Source organism: Brachypodium distachyon, chromosome 1 (assembly GCF_000005505.3).
Source record: "Brachypodium distachyon strain Bd21 chromosome 1, Brachypodium_distachyon_v3.0, whole genome shotgun sequence".
In the NCBI taxonomy this organism is placed as follows: Eukaryota; Viridiplantae; Streptophyta; class Magnoliopsida; order Poales; family Poaceae; genus Brachypodium; species Brachypodium distachyon.
The window spans coordinates 65,762,208-65,780,467 of NC_016131.3; the positions used below are offsets into that span (position 1 = coordinate 65,762,208).

The 18,260-nt window shown below is 42.9% G+C and overlaps 2 protein-coding genes and 1 non-coding gene across 20 annotated transcripts; all 3 read right to left on the reverse strand.

Annotated features, from left to right (window-relative positions):
* Positions 1-4,697: 4,697 nt before the first annotated feature.
* LOC100833116 lies at positions 4,698-7,177 on the reverse strand. 4 transcript variants are annotated; one of them, XM_010230498.3, is made up of 3 exons: positions 6,839-7,177; positions 5,076-5,698; positions 4,698-4,989 (listed from the first exon to the last, which is right to left on the reverse strand). In XM_010230498.3, exons 1-3 carry the CDS (start codon positions 6,895-6,897, stop codon positions 4,925-4,927), a joined length of 747 nt encoding a protein of 248 aa, XP_010228800.1. In that variant the 5' UTR covers positions 6,898-7,177; the 3' UTR covers positions 4,698-4,924. The 4 variants fall into 4 exon arrangements, with proteins under 4 accessions (XP_010228800.1, XP_014752652.1, XP_003558243.1 ...); XM_014897166.2 differs by having other exon boundaries at positions 5,076-5,692; positions 6,952-7,176; XM_003558195.4 differs by having other exon boundaries at positions 6,952-7,174.
* Positions 7,178-8,117: 940 nt separating this feature from the next.
* On the reverse strand, positions 8,118-17,515 carry LOC100833926 (E3 ubiquitin-protein ligase SDIR1). 15 transcript variants are annotated; one of them, XM_010230499.3, is made up of 11 exons: positions 16,777-17,515; positions 16,378-16,547; positions 16,219-16,276; positions 16,070-16,122; positions 15,736-15,964; positions 15,507-15,642; positions 15,261-15,312; positions 14,691-14,807; positions 9,049-9,128; positions 8,715-8,795; positions 8,118-8,549 (listed from the first exon to the last, which is right to left on the reverse strand). In XM_010230499.3, the coding sequence occupies exons 1-10, from the start codon at positions 16,949-16,951 to the stop codon at positions 8,759-8,761; spliced, it is 1,107 nt and encodes a 368-aa protein (XP_010228801.1). In that variant the 5' UTR covers positions 16,952-17,515; the 3' UTR covers positions 8,118-8,549; positions 8,715-8,758. The 15 variants fall into 15 exon arrangements, 12 of the variants coding, with proteins under 12 accessions (XP_010228801.1, XP_010228804.1, XP_010228803.1 ...); XM_010230502.3 differs by lacking the exons at positions 8,715-8,795; positions 9,049-9,128 and adding exons at positions 9,573-9,622; positions 9,739-9,765 and having other exon boundaries at positions 16,777-17,513; XR_729995.3 differs by having other exon boundaries at positions 8,411-8,549; positions 8,657-8,795.
* MIR7777 (microRNA MIR7777) lies at positions 12,259-12,409 on the reverse strand. Its single transcript, NR_127068.1, has one exon. It is a non-coding gene; the product is annotated as a microRNA MIR7777 (primary transcript).
* Positions 17,516-18,260: the final 745 nt, after the last annotated feature.

The window sequence follows — 18,260 nt, forward strand, 5'->3', positions numbered from 1 at the left end:
ATTCTTTGATCTTCGATCACCGCAACTGGATTTACGTGTCACAGTATACCCCGATGGCGGAAACCGACCGGTAGGGGTATGTCGTTCCACGACCTTAGCAGTATGATCACGGACAACAGATCATCCATATCCCCAAGTATGATTGATCCAATCAACCTTGTACAAAACCGATCTATCTCATAGACCGACCACCAAAACAGCAACTAGATCCAATCTAATGCCTACTGCATATCACATATGCGCGATCAAGGGCCTAATACCAGAAGCTACCGCTCTGATACCACTGAAGGGACGCGTAGAGATAAACAAAAACTTTTCCTATGCGAACTCCCAAGATCTAGCCAAGGTAGAAGGCCACGAGGATTACCACTAGACGCGCAGTTGCGGATTATCGATGCGGCGCCTTGATGCAGTGCAGTCCCTCGATCCGATCCAGCCGATCCAATCGCGCGATCGTCGAAGTGCTGAACGTACAGCACCTCTGCCGGTATCCACACGTGCGAGAAGGAGCTCCGGCGGCGGACTGCTAGGTCCGGTGCGACGGTTGAACTGAATCCGGCTAGGGTTCTCAACGCATGAGAGTGAAAAAACCGTGCCCCTTCGGCATCCCACGCCCCTGCTTATATACCGAGTGGAAGTGAGCTCTAGCACTTGTGGCCCATCCACTCTGCGAGTCCAACTCGCATTGTCAGCCCAATTCCAGTTCGGGTCCAACCCGACCAAATACTTGCTCCCGCTCTTAAGTGTGTGACCCCGCAGACTCATGGCGACTTGGACACGATTGGAGTCCGACTCTCAATCGATCAATCGGTAGCGGCTCCTTGCAGAACGTGCCGACTCCCAAGTACCATCGAGTCATGACGACGTACCTTCCAATGTGACATACGTCTTAGTCCCTTTTGCCTCACGATATACCTTGTCAAACTATAGGCGATTAATCGTCATCCTTTTAATAGTTCAACTCTCTTCTCGATCTGTGATATACGATTCATCCGACTAACTCTTAGTCAATCGACCCGGTTAACAGTTAACCAAGTCGCGCATGGCCATGCTTCCCAAATCATATCACTCGAGAGGGCCCAGAGAATATCTCTCCAGTCGGAGGGGCAAAATCCCATCTTGGTTATCCACATCACACAGCTTGATTCTCAGTCAACCCGAACTCTGCCTTTATAACTGCCCTGTTACGGAACAACGTTTGACAGAACCTAAGTTGGTGATCCACAACTCGGATTGTGCGATAACCTCAGGTCTAAGGATTACATTGATTGAGACATGCAAATGACGACCTACTCGTTGCATCTCAATATGGGTCAGTCCGACTCGCTAAACTCTTTAGCCGAGTCCGTGTAAGCTGGAATGACATCACCATGCCCATGACAAGTGGAACCGAGTCATCAGCCAACTTTCACATTAGTTTAGGTTATGTGTCCAGCACAATCTCAATGACTAAGGACAATTTAGTATGAACAACATGAATACATAGTTCCACAATCAAATCACATATTCAATGATACATATCAGATGTTCAAACAAGGACAACTTAATAATCTTTGTGAATACATTTGGAATTACATCATACATGATTGCCTCTAGGGCATATTCCCAACAGCAGGCTCATGACGACTTGGACACGATTGGAGTCCGACTCTCAATCGATCAATCGGTAGCGGCTCCTAGCAGAACGTGCCGACTCCCAAGTACCATCGAGTCATGACGACGTACCTTCCAATGTGACATACGTCTTAGTCCCTTTTGCCTCACGATATACCTTGTCGAACTATAGGCGATTAATCGTCATCCCTTTAATAGTTCAACTCTCTTCTCGATCTGTGATATACGATTCATCCGACTAACTCTTAGTCGATCGACCCGGTTAACAGTTAACCGAGTCGCGCATGGCCATGCTTCCCGAATCATATCACTCGAGAGGGCTTAGAGAATATCTCTCCAGTCGGAGGGGCAAAATCCCATCTTGGTTATCCACATCACACAGCTTGATTCTCAGTCAACCCGAACTCTGCCTTTATAACTGCCCTGTTACGGAACAATGTTTGACAGAACCTAAGTTGGTGATCCACACCTCGGATTGTGCGATAACCTCAAGTCTAAGGATTACATTGATTGAGATATGCAAATGACGACCTACTCGTTGCATCTCAATATGGGTCAGTCCGACTCGCTAAACTCTTTAGCCGAGTCCGTGTAAGCTGGAATGACATCACCATGCCCATGACAAGTGGAACCGAGTCATCAGCCAACTTTCACATTAGTTTAGGTTATGTGTCCAGCACAACCTCAATGACTAAGGACAATTTAGTATGAACAACATGAATACATAGTTCCACAATCAAATCACATATTCAATGATACATATCAGATGTTCAAACAAGGACAACTTAATAATCTTTGTGAATACATTTGGAATTACATCATACATGATTGCCTCTAGGGCATATTCCCAACACATCCTTGTAAGCATACCTTTCAAACTCTTTTTCACTCCTTACCTTCATGAATAAAGATCTTACACACATATGCCTTCTTCTTGTTACGTGCAGGCACCGGTGAAATGTCGTATCCACGTAGACTAGCCTTGGAAGCCTGTAGGCGCCATTGGCCGCCTGATGCCCAGACAAAAACCACCACTGGTGCACGGCATTCTTATGAATGACACACAAGTGAGTGTGATGGTGGATTCCGTCGTCGACGGCCATCGTGATTATGCTATCCCGCTACCTCCGGAGGAAGGCGTGGATATCATAGGCGGTTGTCCAAACTACCGCATTATGTGGTCTAGGAGTTTGGTATCTCTCTACAACCAGCGCCGGCCCTCTATGACTCCATCTCCCTCCGCCCACAAAGGTACTTCTCAATCGCCGCTCGGCCTTTCCCCTAGGATACTTCCTCCTATCGATGCCGGCAGAGATGAAGAGCGGGCAATGTCGATGCCTCCACAGCTCAAAGATAGCCAGACCACAGGGTCGGCACAGGCTGAAAGCGTCCCTCCTACCTTCTCTCTCTTGGGTGCCGCTGAGTCCATGGGTGGCTGCAAAATCGATGATAAGTACAAGGCAGAGGAGCAAAAGGCATGGAACAATAAGAGGAGGCATAAAAAGAGGGGGTGCGGCGGCAAGACCATCAAGGACTCCTCCAATGTCAATCAAGATGAGATGCACTATGTGCCTGACATAACTGGAGTCTGGGAAGACAATAGGCCTGACATTCTCATGAAGAACCCCTGTCAAGGCCAGAGATTCGAAGACGGATCCTATTTCATAGCTAGGGAGTTTGACCGGGTGCTTATTTACGATGTCTAGAGAGATGCAAGAGCTTCATCAGTTCTACATGCAAGCATCAGCTGGTTCTCAACAGCATGCCCAACAAATCAATGTTCGAATCCCACGAGACTATGGCTTCTTTGACCAAGAAACTGGGAACATTCAGAAACGCCCTATCACCTTTGGTGTGGAGTTCAACGAACTGTTCCACCTCTTCAACCGCCAAAAGCTTGATATCAACATCTGAAGGCTGTGGTCTGCCTACCAAATAAAGGAAATGCGGCGAATGGAGGTCAAAAAAGTAGTTATTCTAGACCCCACGGTGTTCAACTACAGTGATATCGGTCTTGAGCCAGAAAAGGATCCCTCAAGAACCCTGGCAACTAGATACTTGGTGGCATGTGTGGAGAAATACGCGGACCACGACTTTATCCTCTTCTTCCTTAATTTGGAGTAAGTTGAATTTTATATATGGAACCGTTTGTTTTTTCTAATTCGGTCTTTCTTATACACCCTTAGATACTAAAGTTTGTTTCTTTTGAAAACAGAGACCATTGGGTGACACTACTCATTTGTTTGCCTTGGTCCGCGGTGTACTACTTCGATTCACTACTTCCGAAGAAGGATGTTCGAGGTCGGTACTGGAAACCCATCAAATCACTCATTAACACTACCTGAAAAGTGGCGACCAAGGGAAAATTAGCTGGTAAAGGTTATAAAGACGAGGCTCACCACAACCACAGGTTCCCTTGCCACTAACAGCCGGCCGGCAGTGTGTACTGTGGCTACTACTGCTGTCACATCCTTATGGAGAATAGCCTGAGTGGAAGGAGTCATTCGCGGCTGTGGAAGAGTACTGGCGGCCTCGAATGACAATGGCACACCGATCTAAATGGATCGTGTATAGCATTCAAAGGGAGTTCGCCCATGTCATCAACAATGAGGTCATCAAGCCTAGTGGGGACTTCTACGAACGCGTGGAACAAGTGATGACTAAGGTTCACCCACAACAATAGCTTCAAACTTGAAATGAGATACATTTGTATTCTTTATATGCTTCTATGAAATTTTGACACTTTGTAATCAATGTCGTGAAGAGAGATACATTTGTATTCTTTATATGCTTTAAATGATGTGACTTTATACACATTTGTATGCTTTAAATGATATGGCTGTGTATTTCCTGTGTTGTGTTGTGATGGGTTGTGCTGTGTATTCAAATATATATTTTTTCTGTGTATTTTCTGTGGTTTTAATTATTTTTTTAATTACTGAAAATGTATCAGTGTCAGTCGCTCGCCCGACACTGATGTAGCAAAGCGACCGTTACTGATGATGGTACATCAGTAACGATCGGGTCGGACCGCCCGCCACTGATGATATGTATCGACAGTTACTGATGATACCCATCATTAGTAACACGAAGTTAGTAACGGCGGCCCCGACCGTTACTGATGTTGTTTTTCGACCGTTACTGATAAGCCTTTCTGTAGTAGCGAGAAAGCATATATACATCGCACCGTCAATATTCAGGTTAACCTACACAATTAACTCCTGTAGTAGCTATGACTTGCATTTCCTCAGTCGGGATGCAGAGCATCTTTGGAGGTTCCAGCACAGCAATTTTTTTTGTTATGGTCATGCTAAAGCATGAGCTTTGAAAAGTACTGCTCAAATTCTTGATCAATGGTTAGCTTCTTCTTCTCGCCTGATTTTGATTGCCACATGAACCACGTTAGTATCCACGTCTAGGTAGCAAAAACACAAGCAAAAGTACATGAAATGTCAGCTTACCATGACAGCCAGTTTTGCCTGCTGGCAAAATCAGGAAATCCTCGACGCCATTCGAGTATAGCCTCTCATTTGTGATACGATCAGAAAAACCATCGACACCGCCACTTGCGAGCTCATTCATCACATCGTATATCCTCTCAATATCATCATCATATGGTTGCAGCATAGTACCTGAGCGATCATGCTCCAGGTGCGGCCTCACCCAGCTGTCAGTATCTTTGGTGCCAGATCTACCGAAAGAACTGAAAGCGTCAGAAGAAATGTTGTTGCTTGAGCTGCTGGATGCAGATGCCCGGACCTTGAACATTTTTCTCATAGATTGGCTCTCAATTCCATTTATGGAGTCCACTTCAATGCACCCACCTAAAAGGCTTTGAGTATTCTCACAAGAGTCCAATTCCTCAACAATATTGACCATGTCCATATCACAATTCTTGTTGATGAAAATGTCACCACATCCTAAGCTTTCTGTTCTTGCGGACTCATCCTCCTGGCAAGTTAATCGGTTCTGAAACTTGTATTTCAGCGATGACAACCTTGTATCACTGAGCTCATACTGTGACTTCCGTTTCTTAATTGGACTGTCGATAGGGTAAAGATTCTTCCTGCTACTGGAGCTGCAACTAAACAATAGCAATATAACATGAAGATATGTTATTGCAGACCTGGAATTTATTGGACATAATAATAAGCATTATGTAATAACCTAGCCAACAGAGAAAATACACTCACAAATTTGTCACATGTAAGCAAGTAAAACAAGCCTGAGTTGTAACTCACACACTTTCATTTTCATCAGTATTTGAGTACATGTTCTAAAAATATTCCCGCCGTAAAACAGGAACCACTTTAACAGAATCAATATGGACACTAAAATGTGAGGTAGAGGCCCGGAGCTAACATGAGAACAGTATTTTCACAGTTGACCGATGATCTTTTCATTTCATTTGATCAACACTCTATTTAATTCCTGGTAAATGGTAATGATCCACTTTATAACATGTCCAAGAATTTCGATAATCTTATTTAATACTAAGCGAATGAACCTTACAACAAATCAAAAATAAACATAACTCAACATATCAAAGTGGAACATATTTAGCTCGTTAAAGTGGAAGAATAGCAGAACACGAAGGTTAGGTTGTAATTGACCAAATTCGCTGTTTGTGTGGTTTACATGCATGCACGAATATGGCAATAAAGTTGGTATCTGCTACTAAGTGTCAACTGCCATCCCGTTCCAAAGAAGCAAAGTGAAATGAATAGATAACTTAAGCAGCACTGAAAAAGGGAAAACCATATTTGCTGGCCATTCAATAGGGAAAACTAACAGCTTGCTTTCGCCATGCTTTGACTTAACCCAGCCTTATTAGGGTGTATCTTTCCTTTGTTATCGACCACAACACAAATTCTGCTTAACCTTGCCGGAGCTACTGCCTAACCGTGTAGTCCCGTAAAAAACACAGCTGTTCTGTTCTTCCCGAATTTAACCCGCACTTTTCCGATGCATTCAATCGCGAGCTTAAACACAAATTAGGAAGCTGCTAACATATCTCGAACCGTGCAAAACACTCTCTTTTCTCTTAAACTTGGCATTCGGCCTTACATGACCACCGGATTATAGTCAGAAACCCCCTTTCCCCATTCCCCCCCCCCCCCCCCCCCCCCCCGCCCAGAGATCTCACCTGGGACGCATCGAACTGCTCTACCCTAAGCTGTAGCTTTATTACCAAAATGAAAAGAACAAAGAACAGAGCTAGTACCTCAACAGATCGACAACTAATGGCTGGCAAATTAGCACAGCGAGCACCACAAGCGTCATGCTTGTTGCCAGTACACAGAGATAGAGTGGAGGAAGAGGATGTCTCACTCTCACCAGCCTTTGAAGCTCTCGGTCTTCTGGTTGGTGGAAGCCGCCTCCGCTTCCTCCTCCTCCCGTGACATCTCACGGCCGCCTCCGCCGCGATCCATTTGATGAAGAGTGGAGTGTAGCTTGTTCTAGACAGTGGGTGGTGCGATTGGGAAACGGAGGAAGTGGAGGGCGACGCACCTATATCGATGATTTGCCTGAAGGGATCTTTGGTCTTTGGCATGTCACGAGGGGGTCCACGGACTCTTATCGGCTCTCTCACGGGATCTGGATTCTCTGCGGAGTGGGTGGGCAGGGCCTATGGTCACCACCCCGAACCGAGTACCCACTTGATGGTTGACACTTGACAGTACTATACTACTCTCTACACACGAATATATTTGCGATACCCATTTGATACTACTCTACTATACACGTTTTAGTGTACAGTACGTATTAGACAAAGTTGTAATACTTCGTACAGGACGGAAGCATTATATGTGATTCCCGGTGTTTGTTGACGTCAGTTTGTCTGCTAGAGGCTGAGGCAGGGAGAACAGTTGAATCCCTGCCAAAAATTCCCGCACTTTTACGTGCACGACACCCAAACAACCTTTTCTTTGGAGAGAGCAAACAACCTTTATTGGGCATAAGACGATAGAAAGTGTCTACGGAGGTGCTTATAATATATTCTTAAGATCAGTGATTACTTATATGAGTTTGCACTAAAACAACGACAAGTATTTAGAAACGGAGGACACCTGCCTACAAACAGTGTTTAATAAAATATCAGTTTACTTATTGTAAACACTTTTTTTATGTGTCTTGCAATGTACATGTTCTTATCCATGCATTTTCTGTTCCCGTAATAAACGGCCTGGCATGGCATCTACTCCCTCGAATATTTAGAAACGGAGAAAGTACGTACGATGGGACCTCGAATCACACTTTGTATAAAAGAAAGGGGCCCGAATAACCGCAGGGACATGGAGATGACGGGAGTGCGAGATTTTGATTCTACGGATCAGCTCGACCTGGTATACACGTTACGCGCACGAGAGATCCATGCCCTCGCCTCTCGATCGAAGAAGGCGGCCCATCACAGATCCGAAGACCAAAAAGCTCCAGTTATGTATGACATCCAACAACGTAGACGAAAATATTTACTCGAAAACCGGAATTCGAAGCCGCTAGCAAATGCCAATCATCGCATCATTAACGTTGGAGCAGATTAGTGATGCATCGTCCATCTAGATTCTTACGGAGCTTGGCCAAGTATCCTCTGACCACAGATATAGGCAGCCAGCCTAACGATCCGCTCAACCGCCATGGTGAAAACAAACCAGAAAAGCATCAGCAGCCTTTGGATGCATAAAACATCACAGAGAATGGAGTATCTCATGTACAGAAACTCTCGGCAGGGACTAAAACAACTACTCCCCGACTCCATGGGCTCTTTATTAGCAGATATAGTAGGCTAAGATTTGGAGCTCATGTTACACCATGTAAGAACCGTCCACTATTTCACCATTGCCACCACTACGCCAAGAATCGCTCACCTGGTGCTTGCAGACCGGGCATGTTCCTTGTTGGCGCAGCCATGGGTCGATGCATTCTACATGAAACTGCAAAACAAGATGGAGATCGAGTAAATCTCGTGGCCTCCCTCATGATACAACACTAAACCTAGCAGTTTGCATCAACCTTCCTTTAAGACAAGCTATGCTCATACTTGCAAGAATCTGCGGACCGCAATAAAGTGGTCACGATGGTTCGTACGAAGTTCACACCTATTGGTATTACTCCTTAGTTTCACCTCACACGTTGTTTCTGATTACTCTGACGCGGAGTGTCCCCCCCTTGTGTAATCCCTTTTCAGTCAAAAAAAGGATCGCATATGGTGAAGTAGATAGATAGATTGGATAAAAATATAGTGGCAAAATATATAATTAGTGGTTTCCTCGTCCATCTCATAACTCTTAATGGATAACTCATTTATTCAGAATAGAGCATTTTGTTCATGTCATATTTCATCCATACTAAGAGTTGCCATCACGGTTCTAGATGGCCATTTACCATTGTGTATATATCTTTGCGAGTAACCTGATTGCATAATTAATTTACCTTGCATTGCATGAACACTCAGCAAAGCTCTTGTTATCAACCAAAATTTTGTATACCCAGGGAGTTGGCATGCGCCTTGGCTGAAAATCACCAAAGAAATCATGGCTTATGTTGTGCAGCATGCCAGCTCGCCTGAACATTAAGGGGTTTTCCTATTCCATTTTGGGGAAAGTGTATATACTCGACTATTAATCTTTTTATTTTCCCAGGAAATTCATTAACAGACGAGTACATACACTTCTAGTTTCCAGGAGGGATTGGGCAAAACTATAAGAATAATTACTTCTTAAATTTGAGAATTTAAAAGACATCTTATACTCAATAACTAAGGCACCCACAACGTTGGGATTGAAAACAAAAGCAATATTCCATATGACACACGCACACATGCGCAAAGAATTAAAAGATAAACATTAAACACTGAAAAAAAAAACTAGTTGCATCCTAGAAATCAGATTTCTGATCAGCAATGCCAAAAAGGAAACTTATGCATTTGTTGTTTACAGTTAGACTTTGTTACTTACAATTCTTGGCCTGGGTGTTATGTCCTAATCTCATACCCACATCTTGTATTCTAAAGCAAAAGAGAAAATGAGTAAAGGGTCCATGCACAACAAATAAACGTCAACAAAAAGATCTAGACTTTAAGTAATACATCATATTTTGAAATAACAACGAGGCATAGCATACCATTGCATGGAGATAGAGGAAATATTCCTACAATACATGAACAAAGGGTCACCAAAGGGAGACAGTAATGCGGAAAATATCACCAGGAACCGTCCAATACATAAATCAATAACACCTGCATACATCCAGTACATTTTCTCCATTTCACTCCCTTTTGGTTTTGCATGTTCCCTTGATATTTTCCTTTGTTCATTTTTCTAACAAGACATACATTAATGCGAGGCCGTACAAAGTCTTCAACCATTTTATTAAGGTCCCATTCGAGAAGACACTCGGCGTGTTAAAAGCGCTTACAACCACCCTTACGTACATTGAAAGACGGGAAGGACAAATTAGAAATGTAAAGAATTTTGAAAATTAAAAGACAAATTTCCTGATTACAAACTACATATGTGTAAAGTTATATAATATTTCAGACAGTAGATAAAATCAAATATCATCTGTCAGTCAAGCCCTTGACTCCTAGAGTACACATTTCCAAAACAAAAAATTTACGGCTTGTTCTCTCATTATTCTCAATTCATAAGGGAATTAAGAAATGACTAAATCAAGTAACAGTTCCATCCCAAATAAATAATGCATCTCAGGAAATGCTTAGTACAGCTACAAGTTTTTTATACACACTGTTTGTTAGCTTGATGGTTCTTTGCAATTAAATGGTTGAAGACTTTGTATGCCCTCTGCATGAATGTATATCTCCTTTCCTAATTACCAACTACATATCCGGAAGGATATTTAATATTCTAGATCGTTTGTCAGTCAAGCCCTTTACTCCTACATTACACATCTCCAATACCAAAATTTTACTGCTTCTTATCTACTCATTATTCTCAATTAGATAAGAGAATTAATAAAATCAAATAATAGTTCCATCACAAAGAGAAGATAATGAATATGAGGAAATACTAAGTACAACCACAAGTTTCCCATAGACACCTTTTCTTAGGCTGATGGTTTCTACATTAACAAGTCTGAGGGTCTAAGTATTCACGAACAAAGCATTGATGCTACTTCTACTCACAATTTTTACATAGAGACTAGGCTAGTTCTATACAATTCAAACATATTCGAAGTTTGATGTGAATACCGCACATACGAAAGCAAGAATAAAACGAAACCAGGTAAGGAGCACGGGTTGCTCTTCACTTAGCTTAAGAGTTATGCACTTAGAATATGTATCAGATCTTCTGTTGAGTGGAACAACCTTCAACACACACCATCACAACAACAAAACATCATGGATACAATTTTAACATGATATACTTCAGTTGCGATGCTGTTTGTCAGTGGTGGTTCTACCCAACCAAAGATACCACTACATATTCCAAATGCATAACTCTTGAGCTGAGGGAAGAGCAACTGGTGCTAATCCTTCCTAGTTCGGTATTATTATTGATTTTATATGTTTTGTATCTGCATCTAACATTTCGTAACGTTGGAGTTGTATAGAAAGTACCGGAGTTTCTACGCAAGAATTACGAGTACAAGCAGCACCAATGCTTTGTTTGTGGACATGTGGGATCCTCAGACATGTCTTTATACAAATCATCAAGCCAACAAGAGGTGCCTGTAATAAACTTGTGGTTACATTCGGCATTCCCTGAGATGCATTGTCCTCTGTTTCTAGTGGAAGTGTTACTCGATTTACTTATTTCTTGATGTTATTATGTAACTGAGAATAATGAGAGAAAAACAGTGATGTTTTGTTGTTGGGAATGTGTACTATAGGAGTCAAGGGTGCAGATAAGAACAAATGGTACTTCATTTCATTTATGACCTAAAATATTAAATAACTTTCGCATATGTAGTTGGTTATGTTGAAAGATGTCTTTCCGTTCTCAATTTTTCTTCTTCCAGTTTTAGGTATTTCTCATCTTTTAATATGAGGGTAAGCACTTCTACCACAGTGACTGTCTTCCTAAATTGGAATTTAATAAAATGGTTCAAGATGGTGTATGCCCTCTGCATGAATTTATTGTCTTGCAATTAAATGGTTGAAGACTTTTTATGCCCTCTGCATGAACGTATGTCTCCTTTTTTTATTACCAGCTGCATATGCAAAGTTATTTAATAATTTAGATCGTATATGAAATAAACTACCATTTGTCAGTCAAGGCCTTGGCTCCTACATTACACTTTCCCAATACCAAAATTTTACTGCCTTTTCTCTTCTCATTATTCTCAATTACATAATATGATTAAGAAATGACTAAATCAAGTGACAGTTCCATCACAAAGAGAAGATAATGAATCAGAGCAAATACTAAGTACAACCACAAGTTTCTCATAGACACCTTTTGCTACGTTGATGGTTTGTACATTGACACGTCTGAGGGTCCAGGTATTCACGAACAAAGCATTGATGCTACTTGTACTCACAATTGTTACATAGAGACTAGGCTAGTTATATACATATTCAAAGTTTGATGTGAATAACACACATACGAAAGCAAGAATAAAACGAAACCACGTAAGGAGCACGATTTGCTTTTCACTTGGCTCAAGAGTTATGCATTTAGAATATGTGTCACATCTTCTGTTGGGTGGAACAACCTTCAACAGACACCATCTCAACAACAGGACATCATGGGTACAATAATAACATGATATACTGCAGTTGCGATGGTGTTTGTCAGAGGTAGTTCTACCCAACCAAAGATACCGCTACACATTCCAAATGCATAACTCTTAAGCTGAGGAAAGAGCAACTGGTGCTACTCCTTCCTAGTTCAGTTTTATGATTGACTTTATATGTTATGTATCTGCATCCAACATTTCGTAATGTTTGAGTTGTATAGAAATTACCAAAGTTTCTACGCAAGAATTACGAGTACAAGCAGCACCAATGCGTTTGTGGACACGTGGGACCCTCGGACATGTCTTTATACAAATCATCAAGCCAACAAGAGGTGTCTAAGATAAACTTGTGGTTGCATTCGGCATTCCCTGAGATGCTGTTTCTAGTAGAAGTGTTACTCGATTTACTTATTTCTTAATATTATTATGTAACTGAGAATAATGAGACAGAAAAACAGTGATGTTTTGTTGTTGGGAATGTGTACTGTAGATGATATTTGATTTCATTTACAATGTAATTGAATAAGTCTTCGCCTACGTAGTTGGTGATCATGAAAGATGTCTTTCAGTTTTCAATTTGTTTTTTCATTTCTTATTGGTCCTAACCGTCTTTCAATGGAAGGGTAGTAGTAAGCGCTTTTACCACGCTGAGTGTTTTCCCGAATTGGAATCTAATAAAATGGTTCAAGACTATGTACGCCCTCTGCATGAATGTATCTTGCAAGAAGATTGAAGGGATTATAGAAAACCGAAGGGTTCTGAATTGGAGAAAATGCAGTTCGCACTATGCAGGCGCCATGGTGTGATATATGTATTGGACAGTTCCTGATGATATCGTCTGCATTAGTGCGTTTGCTTTTGTTGACCCTTTGTGCATGTATTGTAGGAATATTTCCTTACCTCCTTGCAAAGTTATGATATACCTCGTTGTTATTTCAAAATCTGTATGTATCATTTAAAGTCTTGATCCGTTTTGTTGACATTTAAAATTCCTTGTGCGTGGACACTGAAGCTTTACATCCCCATAAGATGGTTCATTTATTTTGATAATTAATTTAGAATAGAATATACCAGATGTGGGTATTAGTATAGGAAATGACATCCTGGCCAAGAATAAAGCTAGAAATTTTTTCAATTATTATCATTAAATTCTTTTGTGCATGTGTGCGTGTGGTCATGCGGAACAATGATTTTATTCTCAATCCCAACGTGTCGTGCCTTAGTTATTGATTAGAACACATCTTTTAAATTCACAAATTTTGTCATTGTGCATGCAAGTTTCTGCATATAAGCAATTAGTTTTGTAGTTTGGCCCAATCAGCTCAAAAGTTTTATCCAGGAAACTATACCGTTCTTTCGATTACCAATCACCTAAACTTTTAAAATAGTTTGCATGTTCTAGCCTTAGATGTGATTGGAAATCTGTGCGCTTCAGGTGTTGGATGTTTATCTGATGGGCGAGTCTTCTCAGAGGAGCTTTAGTTAGTTGTTCCGAACATCCTGCTATATCAAAGCTAGACCTAGGCATGGGTGGCACGGCCCAAAGCATGGCGTCCTGAGCTGGGCTCGGGCTCCAGTTTCCTGCCTGAAGCCCGAAAAAAGCTCGGTATGAATAAAAATGTTGTCTTTTCGAAAAATAGGTATAAGAACTCATTGTTTATCCCAAAAGGTCGGGCCCGGGCTTGGGGTTTTGCTGTCACACTTTGTGAAGCCCGGCCAATACCTGTCCTGGCCCAGGGTATGCCCAGGTTTAATCAAAGCTCTATATGGGAGGAAACATAACAAACGCATTACACTATAATCGTCATTAATGTGGCAATTGGCCTTTCAAATTGAAATTGCTTAAAAAATGCTAAGGGGTTTCCTATTCTGAGTAATTAGTAAGAATCACATCCATGTTATGATAATCACTACTTTATTTGTGGCAGCATGCACATCATCAGAAATTCAGCTTAGTGCCAAACTGTGTACAAAAGGACGAGCGTCTGACAAAGTCGAAGTGTGGAACATTCAAAGTAAAATATTTGCATAGGATATGCATACAAGAAACAAGATTAAAAACTTCCATGTGTTACTTCAATATCATCATGCACACATTGTGCAAAATACACTAGCATCAAACGCGGGTTTTTTTTTAGAATGAAGGGTCAAGCCCCTGTTCCATGTTGCGGTGCATATGAAACACTCATCAAACATTCTTGATTTACTAGCATGCTTGCAAGAAGTTCACTAACAATGTGTCAAGTTACTCTATAAAGTACAATTGAGCACTACAGTTAAAAGGTCCTACACATATCATGTCATAGCAGAAAGTAAAGTCCTCTGCTGTCACCAAATGAAGAAAAGAACTGTAAGATGATCGGTATGATAATTACCTGATGCAAGCATGGAAGACTTCTCAATAGATCACCCACGACGACTTGTTCCAAGCAAACGCTGCACGTCAACTCATCCTCTGGGGTTTTACTGGCTCCATATGCATCTTGGCTTTTCTGCAAAATAAAAATGAAATAGTTAAAACAAGAACTTCTGCTCACAACAAACCACAGTGGTGCAGTACAAACCATGCATGTGCTACGCACAATTGACAGTGATTATAGTTTTCCTATAATTAAAAAAAATAGCACATAAAATGGTTATTAGCTGTGTGATTGTTACGGAACTACCGCAGTTAACCATAATGAAATTCCAAAGAACAGGTGCTAGGTCAAGATAGCATTCTCATGATATGTTGCTAGCTGTCTAGTCATAGCAAAATGGAAATAGGTATACAGTGGCCTTATTCAAGAAATGTAATAAAAGTAACGCATTGATCCATGGCCGAAAGACTGTAAAACCACAAAGAATATCATATTTAAACAGACTATAGAGATCGATGCCAATAAGATAGCACTATGTGAACACATACTGAGAGCAAGTCAATCAGGCCAGTATTGATTCATTACCTCATTACTAGATCCAGAAGAGGAAGGCAACAATACAGATGGTCCATCACCACTGAAAAAATAAATTGGTCAGCTACACTGTAGAAGCAAGCAGTTACAAACGGTTGGTTACATTTATTTTCCTGAGCGTAATCAGTAGGTGAGGCTCCTACTATGTTGTAAATGGTCCGCTACATATTGAAGAAGGGGCACTTATAGTTATTCTACTGTGACCATAATTAATCCCAAATGGATAATGCATCTTGCCTTTTTCGGGCAGAGGCGCTTCCCTGCTGCGCCTGAAATTTGTATTTGAAAACAGGAAGAGTGTTTATTTCTTCTTCACTCATAGATGGAGCATGTGGGCTAATGTCGGCATCCAATGCTCTAAGAGCATCATAATCTGCAAGCAAAAGATCCAACAATGGTGTTATGTTTGCACGAAACATTATAAACACCAGCCAGAGCGAACAAATTGTATGAGTGCACAGTGTACCTAAATCATCAAACTCACGGTCAAGCAGAGCAAGTTGGAGCCTAAGGCTTTGCAACGGGCCTCTCGCGCCAAGGGCTATGGTTGGCGGGACATGCACCCGCAACTCAGTGCGTCCAAGTAAGCTGTTAGCGGCTGCAGCATGAGCTTGTGCCTGTGCTTGGAGCTGCTGGCACGTGGCGTACATCCTAAGGCTGGTCGCCATTAGGAACACACCCAACACCAGCCAAAGCTACAAGAACAGACAGTCGCGCAAGCCGACAAGAGTTATGAAATTGCTCCATCAAGATTCGTAAAGCATAACACATAATAACCACATTGCGCCAGAACAACTTACCAAAAAGTTCGGAGACATCTGGTTCGAGCTCAGTACCATAATGAGAACCAGAACTGCCCAAGAAAAAACAAACCGACCATATCTTAACTAAAGACATTAATCTTTAACAGCTTAACAATACCAATTGCGCGCAAGACACACCCAATTACCAGTTACAAGAAACCCTAAGGAATTGCTGTTCACCGTCCGGCCACCAGCATGGATTCGCTACACACAAGCACACAGATGAATAGAATCAGATATTTAGAACAACAAATCTTCTCGAAAGATTTCAGCATAAATGCTCCTACAGATAAACAAGAACTCACCATCCCACGGCGCTCTGGGGCGAACCCCGGGAAACCACCGGCCTCGATGTCAGCTCTGCTCCCCCGGAACACAAAGCTCATGTTGTCCACCGGCCGCCGCCGCCGCCGCCACCTTCCTGTCCCCCTCGCGGCAACAAGAACTTTGACAATCCACGCAGCAACGCCCCCAACTGAAGGCGAAGAGGAATGCCAAATGAAATAAGCGGCGGAAAGCGAAGCCCCAACCAAAACTCTAACTCGTGATCCCGGCGGTCCCCGACGAAATTGACGCGGAAAACGCCCGGATAACCCTGAAGCTACCGGAAGCTTCGCCGCAGAGGGGCATGATTTCAGGGCCCCGTCAGGGGGTAGACGGCGCGAATTCGGGGAAGGGAGCGCGATTGCGAGAAGGGCACGCACCTGAACGGCGACGAGAGGCCTCTCGAGCGGGCGATTTGCTCGCGCGGACGCGGTAGCGGCTAGGGATGGGGGAAACGAGGGGAGCCCTAGAGGCTAGAGGAGAATGAGCTGGACAGCAAGAATGGAGTTCTTTTGGGCGGTTCCAGATCGTTCGCGTGAGGGTGCGTGGCTTCATCTAAACCGTTCGCTTGGGGCGTGTTTGGTTTCCCTGAGACCCAGCGACTGCATCGCAGCCAGGATATGCACGGGGGCTGCGAGTCTGCTCTGCATCCGCCTGTTTGGATCTGCTGCACCGATCCGCTGCATGCGGGCGGCGGCAGCCGGCGAGCAGATCGGAGAGGCGAGGCGAGCGAGCGGTGCCGAGGCTCCTCTGCCGAGGTGGGGCGGAGCTTGGAGGATGAGGAGGAGCAGAAGATGGCTGCCGGCGGCGGGATTTGCAGAGGAGCTCGGCCGGCGGCTGGTTTTGAAGAGGAGCTCGGCCGGCGGCAGAATTCGAAGAGGATCTCGGCCAGCGACGCGATTCTAGAGTGGAGCTTGGCCGGCGACGCGATTCGGAAGAGGAGAGGACGGCGGCGGGATTCGGGAGAGGAGGGGCCAGAGCAGCGCGCCGGCGGCGGCGCGGGCAGCGCAGGGGTGGCGAAGGAGGCGGCGTGCGGGAAGAGGCGAGACAGCCAGAGAGAGGCGAGAAAAGACGCGAGGACGACGAAGCTGCAGCTAAAAACGCCCGAATGTTCCTCGCGTGCGGGCTGAGGACGGACCCCTTTTTTGCAGCTCGGGTGCAAGGCCCATGTGCAGGAAACCAAACGGTCCGTTTTTTCCAGCTCGGATGCGGGCCAAGCCCCAGCAGTGAAACCAAACAGACGACCTGGATAAGCTACAAACTGCAAAGTATTATTCCCTCCCATATTAAGTGCTGAAACATTACATGTATCTGGTCATATTTTACTATATATTTAGGCAAATTTGAGTCACTTAATATGGGACAGAGGGAGTATATAGATACGTCCATATTTAAACAAATTTGAGTCACTCCCTTTCATTCATAAATGTAAGAAGTAGTAGCTTTCTTCTAACTCACTCTTTACAAACTTTGAACAAGTTTGTCAAAAAATCTACTCTCTCCGTCCAATAAAAGATGTCTCAAGTTTGTCAAAATTTGGATGTATCTAAACATGACTTAGTGCACAGATGCATTCAAATTTAATCAAAATTGAGACATCCTTTGTTGAATGGAGGAAGTATCAACATTTACAATTCTAAGTTACTTTATTAAATCCATATAAATTTTCATATTATACTTACTAGTGGAGTGAAACGTACTTTGCTACAGTCTTTATAAAAAAATTGTTGTCGAGAGCCCAACTGCAAATTAATAGCCAATATAAGGCTAATTGTCGATCTTGGTCCGAGCTCATTAATAGGAACTCCAACGAAGTAAAGAGTTGTGGAATGGACGCCAACTGTAAATTAATATGTAGTAAAGA

What these genes read in the sequence shown, in the direction of transcription:
- LOC100833926 (XM_003558198.4), bottom strand. Translation starts at nt 16,951, where the DNA reads ATGAAGCCACGCACCCTCACGCGAACGATCTGGAACCGCCCAAAAGAA. An exon ending in CCGTGAGTTTGATGATTTAG is followed by an intron (nt 15,643 to 15,735) that starts GTACACTGTGCA and finishes TTTTGCTTGCAG; the next exon opens with ATTATGATGCTCTTAGAGCA. An exon ending in CTTCTGGATCTAGTAATGAG is followed by an intron (nt 14,808 to 15,260) that starts GTAATGAATCAA and finishes TTTATTTTGCAG; the next exon opens with AAAAGCCAAGATGCATATGG.
- LOC100833116 (XM_003558195.4), bottom strand. Translation starts at nt 7,046, where the DNA reads ATGGATCGCGGCGGAGGCGGCCGTGAGATGTCACGGGAGGAGGAGGAA. An exon ending in ACCGAGAGCTTCAAAGGCTG is followed by an intron (nt 5,699 to 6,951) that starts GTGAGAGTGAGA and finishes GCTATTGTTTAG; the next exon opens with TTGCAGCTCCAGTAGCAGGA. An exon ending in AGGCAAAACTGGCTGTCATG is followed by an intron (nt 4,990 to 5,075) that starts GTAAGCTGACAT and finishes AATCAAAATCAG; the next exon opens with GCGAGAAGAAGAAGCTAACC.